General features: G+C 43.1%; 1 protein-coding gene across 1 annotated transcript in view; it reads left to right on the forward strand.

Moving 5' to 3' along the window:
* Positions 1 to 6,022, forward strand: part of GPR39 (G protein-coupled receptor 39) — an 83,082-nt gene extending 77,060 nt beyond the window's left edge. The window contains exon 2 of the mRNA XM_080399671.1: positions 5,492 to 6,022. Within this exon, the coding sequence (XP_080255797.1) occupies positions 5,492 to 6,015 (524 nt within the window). The 3' untranslated portion in view covers positions 6,016 to 6,022. The remainder of the gene's footprint in view (positions 1 to 5,491) is intronic.
* Positions 6,023 to 6,024: the final 2 nt, after the last annotated feature.

Below are 6,024 nucleotides of genomic sequence, written 5' to 3' on the forward strand. Positions count from 1 at the left end.
GCTGCTGTTCCTCTCTGGATCTTGCTTGTGAACCTCCTGAGCTGAAACAGAGGGAGCTGAAGGGTGGGCAGTAACCAGAGCGGGAGCGGCAGTAAAAGGTGTGTTCCTCTCCCACCGCCTGCACCCCTTCTGCTCATCGACAGCTAGTTGCTGCTGGTCAGAGAGGGGTTTGAGTCACCTGTGTATGTGGCTGGTGGCTGAACACCTGATAATCACCAAAAGCTGTTGAAAGGTGAAAGTTTGGATCTGAAATTCTACCCAGCTGCTGGCAGACCAGAGAAACTTCTCCAAACTTACCTGCCAGAATAAGCACTGGTAGGAAGTCCTGGAGGCTGAGAGGCAGAGAAGACAGTGCCCTCCCTGAGGTGCTCCAGTCTTCCTCAGTGTAACAGCGGTGCAGTCTGCATCGCCCCTGCTGCTGACAGCGCTGCCGAGCAGTGCCAGCAGCCGTTCGGTATCATTCTGGTTGGTTTCTTTGCTGCGCTTACAAGTCAGGCTCACAGCAGTGAAAGGAACAGCTGTTTGTAAACTAACATTTAAATGACAATTGTCAGCAGACAATAAGCATATGGTAGCTGCCTTCTCACATGCAGGCAACTGCAGCAGTGGAGGCACAGAGCAGCTGCAGATGCTGGAAGACAGCACTGCATTGATCTGCAGTTGGAAGGTCATCTCAGTGACTGAAGACTGCGTTTTGTGGCTTGACTCTTCTTTTCCTAAAAGCTAGAAAGGCAATAAACTAATGCCTTATGTCCCTATTTGTAATGAGAAGCAAAAGTTTTGAGACCTGGGTTAAATAATAAACGTACATAATTACATGCCAAACCCCAGCTCCTGAAAGTAACGTTCTTAATTAGTACTGGCGTCTTTGTTTTTCTCCTCCTCCGAATCAGCAGTGACTGATACTATGACCATCAAGAACCTGATTATCCAGGAGAGCTATTTGCTTGCGTTTCCAAAGCTGTTTGTAGCAGAATTAAGTAGGGACCAAGCGCTTGCCTCACGATTAGTGTTGCTTTATGATGGTAAACTTAATAATGAGGGATGGGCTTGGTATTTTCCTCTCTTGGGAGGCAGTTCCCCTGGTGCATGCTTGGAAGACTTTGTGACTAAGGCATAGGGCATTAATGTCATGTTGTATCTTTGAGTATAGTCGGGCAAAGTATGCAAATGTGAAACGAGTGCTAAAAAACATCTCCCTGTGAACCAACTGCATTGCTGCTTGCACTTGACTCATAGCTCAGTAACCATATGCTTATATTCCACTGACAATTGCCATTTAAATGTCAGTTTACAAGCAGATGTTGAGAACCTGCCTTTGTGCCATTAATTAAATCACAAAAAAAGCAAAATCTGAGGTTTAATGCTGCTTAGGCTAACTGTGATGAGAACGGTGGCAGAGTCTGGCAGGCCTTGGTGCACCGGGTCGGTCAGGGTTAAGTGGCACGGGCAGAGGAGCACGTACAGGAGGTCATGGCCATAGCCTCGGTTAATGGGGCCATGGCAGCCAAATAACACATGTTGGCATTTCCCAGTGACAGCTACAATGTTGTAGACAATTCCAAGTTCGTGGGACGGCTGGCAGCAGCCAGGAAAGAGGGGAAGTAGGTGTTGGACAGTAAAAGGAGACAGATTTAAGTGCAGAAAATCAGACAAAAAACTATTCAGTAGAAGAGCAAGCGAAATCTGGAAGGGTGGAGAAGGAAGCCCTCTTTATCTGCCAGACATTTGCATATATTTAAAATCCTTTCCAATAAAGTTCATAATGAATTTAATTCACTCCCCTATGGCCCAGAGGAATGTTCTGAGTAATAAAAAACTATTGCTAAGGCACAGATGACTGCCAACTCCTATTCTGTGCCAGCAATGCATATTTATATTATTGGCACTTAAACACCGGGTTTATTTTACTACACAAATGATCCTTTGTCACATATTAAGAATTAATACTGTAAGATCCACTTTTAGGAAGTTACAACAATACCAAAATTTAAATAATTGTTAAATCAGTGTATTTATTTTTAAAGAGGTTTGGCGTAGGGTTTTTTTCCCCCTTAAAATAGTAGTGGATGTGATAATTCCTGTTTTGGGTAAACTCTTTTGTGGCTGGTTTAAAGGCTTAGCTGCTTAAAGTGGTTTGAATCAGGGATCTTTTCACGTCTTTTGGTTGGTTTTTTTATTTGTTACCTTGAAGTATCTTCATCAATGTTAAATGAATTGTAAGCTCAAGTGCTTTCTTAAAGGTTGAGATGTGTTTACTTACACATAGTCAGCTAGGTAACGTGAGGGCTCCTGGCTCTCACTGGTGTGGTCTAAGGCACTTTTCATGATTAAAGCAAGTGATTCAAATGTGTGTTGGAAATTTCAAGCACCAGTGCTGGAGATCACTGGACCACAGCATTACTTTGTTTATAAACTTCATTATTCTGTGGAAGATAAATCTCTGCTCTCATGTAGTGTGTCACTTCAGCAGAGTAGTCATGGAAATGGGGGGGAAAAAGGAGCTACTAATTTTTTTCACATTGATAGGATGGAGTGGAAGGGCAAGTTGGATAAGAGATGAAATGTGAAGGAGTTTAATTCCTAGCAGGCAGCAAGCTCAAGGGAAAAATGCAGCAGTACTGGCGTAAGATGCAGTTTGGTTTACATTCAGGCTGATACTATGTTGTTTGAAGCACCTTCCGTGCATTAAACACAGACTCCTACAGCCTATGTACGAGTTCAAATAGATGGCGGCAGTAATTCGGCCAAAAATGTTTAATATGCCAAGGCCTGAACATAAAGCTGTTCTGATGTGCTCTTCTCATGCACTTCAGTTTACTTCGTACTTCCACATCAAGTGTGAACAGTTGGAAAAAATACCATGAATTTGTCAGCATGTTTATTTACAGGGCACATCTCCTTTGAATCAACAAACTTTTTTTTTTTTTTTCCAAGCGTAAAAATGAACAATTACTCATCTCTAGAAAAAACCAAAGTTTTAGACATCTCCCTCCCCTCCAAAAGAGTAACCTCAGCACGCTGTGCAAGGGCACAAGCAGCTCATTTTTCACTTGCTGTACACAACAACATGTTCAGTTCCCCGTAACAAAAGCGTTTGGAGAATCTATAGGGGGATCTTAAGCATTTGGCTGTTTGAACTAATAACAAAGGTCAATGGTGAAGAATTCAGATACAAGCAAAAATTCAGACATGTCAGAGCACTGCGTTTCAGCTTTAAAACTGAATGCACGCATTGTTTGCTTACAGTTTTTCACAGCGGCATTCATAATTTAGGAAACTTAATCAGCACGATGAAGTATCCTGTTTCTAACCAAGAACAAAAAAATTACACTGTAGCACTTACTTTCTTTTCCCTTGAAAGAGATAATCTGGTAAAATTTGACAAGAATTCTGCAGGCCTGGTGGGCTTTGTGTTTAAGTTACGTGGGAGAAAATGTTGCAATGGAATAGTACATCCTTCTGCTGCCTTTTTGTAAAGCCCATCACTGCTCAGTTGTGTTTGGTTTTTTCTGTTGGGCCTTGCTAGGATCGCTGTCCCTGTATTTGTTATGCTGGCAGCAGAGAAACAAGTCTAGAAAACATGCAGGACTGACACAAGTTTCAGATCAGCTTTTGACAAGAGATTCAAAAGGTACTGAAAAGTGAGGCAAGAGGGCAGGGGAAGAGTAGAGCAGCCGAGCAGAGGGGCGTGGGATTGTGTAGGAATGGGAATGAGAACAGAGACTGGCTGAGGAGAGTTACGGTAGTTCAAGAGCAGGCAACAGCCAAGGTAAACACATTTATCACTTGGGCTACTAAGAGCAGCCTTCCAGGGCTCGAAGCTAGTGCTCTAAGATAGGTTCCTTCCCCGTTCTACCACAATTACCGTGACATTGAGTACAGAAGCAAATGATAAAAAGACGTTTATTTGGTAGCTCATTTAGTGAGATCATAAATTTGTTAATGTAATTATAGCTTTCATTAACAAAATTAATTTCTGTAAAAAAAAAAGAAAAAAGATATTTCATACCTTTGCTTGGGGGGTGGTGGTGGAGAGAACGTGGACACACCCTGTCTAAGCCCTGGCAGTTTCAAAGTTACAAAAAAAAATATCTTTCTTCTCTTTTCTGCCTCAGTTACCATTCCTGTCCTCCCACTAGCAAAGTACCATTTTCCTGGCTTGAAAAAAATCAGTGTGCACTGTGTCAGAATTGCGTCCCTGCAGCGATCTGCTCAATGGGAGCAATCTGACTCAGTCTAGACAGGTAAGAATTAAAAAGCTTCTGTGCTTCTGCTGAGAAAGGAGGCTGGACGTTGGAGGAGACTCACAATTAACAGAACTCCGCGGGAGGTGAGACCCGTGCACCATCAGGGTACTCTACAGTTTTGTGCCTCTGCAGCCGGGAAGCCAGCCTGTACCTTCTGCTCCCTCTAAGTGTTCATGTAAGGCACGTTTCCTGTAAGAAGAAAAACAGAGTGGAAACAGTGAACTGGTGGCTGGGTGGTGTTTCAGAAGTAACGCTTGGTGGCGGGAGCACTGAGAGGAATTACTTTGTGTACCTGGTATTTCATGCACGATGTCAAGATTTCCAGCGCTTATGCGCACCTTCCCCCTGCCCTGTCTCCCGCCTGGGAACAGAGCCTGCTCAAGTTCAGCCCTTACGTTTCTTCTGGGCTGCCGCTCTGCAGGTGGCATCACTGCTGCAACCGAGTGCACGCTGGTCCGCAGAGGCAGAATTTTCAGACATCCAGCACTTAAGTCACCCCTTTTTTAATGCCATTAGTGATGCAGCAACATGTATTTATATCTACATATAAATACAACATGGTCAGATACCACATTTTTAAGCATAATTTATAATCTGAAACTGCTTACACTTTCATGACTAGGCTTGGGTTTTTCTCATTTACATTCATAATTTAATTCCACTGGAATTTGATTTTTAAGAAAGCCTAACATATCTTAATTACCATAAAAAGGTCCATACATATTTTACTTAAAAATATCTTCTGTAAGAGGAAATTTACCAAAAATAACATGAAATATATTATTATGCATACATTTTCTGTTTTGTAAAGTACAAACAAGAATCTGATCTCTTCTGGGTATTGCCTGATCTGATATGGCTATAGGTTCTATTTATTTTGTTTATTTTGCAAAGTAAAGGGAAAGACGTAGGAAATGTAGAAAACCAAAAGAAGAATGCGTTCTTTCCCCAGATACAGGTATCAATGAAAGAACACATTGAAAACTAAGAAATGACAACAGGTAACAGACAAACACTACCCAAGTACTACGCAGTCTCTTGTCAGAGCATGTGCTGCAATGACCTTGTAACAGTTATTAAAAACAACAAACAAAAAAATGCTACTGGCAGAAAAAGCTGTCAAGCAAAGCACTGAAAAATCGGTACTATTTCCTAGCAAGTGCAGAACTGGTGCTAAGTATTTGATGTTTTTTCCCCCGCCTAATGTATGCACACCTCTTTCTTCCTCCTTCTGTTCACAGGACTGATTGTTGCAACTCTGGCAATATGCTGGACGCCAAATCAGGTTAGAAGGCTCATGTCTGCTGCTAAACCAAAGCAGGACTGGACTGTCCCCTACTTCAGAGCATACATCATCCTTCTTCCCATCGCCGACATCTTCTTCTACATCAGCTCAGTGGTGAACCCCCTCCTGTACAACATCTCTTCTCAGCAGTTCCGCAGCGTGTTTCTGCAGGTCCTCCGCTGTCGCCTGACGATAGAGCACGCCAACAAGGAGAGGCTTCTCAGAGCCAACCTCAGCTCTACAGTGAGGAGCAGCCGGTCTCTACGCCCACTGCTCTTCCTTTCATCCAGGCGCAATTCTTCTGCAAGGGGCAACAACAAAGTTTTCTTAAGTACTTTTCAGAGCGAGACCAAGGCTGACTGCAGTCCACAGAAACCAGGTCTTGACCCACTGGAGCCAGGCTTGGAAGTAGTGCCACTAGAGACCAACTCAGAGCCCAGTCCAGATGCACAAAATGGCCTTTGTGAACATCGAGTGTGACTTCATAAG

Source organism: Falco punctatus (genome assembly GCF_963210335.1).
Source record: "Falco punctatus genome assembly, chromosome: 8".
Classification (NCBI taxonomy): Eukaryota; Metazoa; Chordata; class Aves; order Falconiformes; family Falconidae; genus Falco; species Falco punctatus.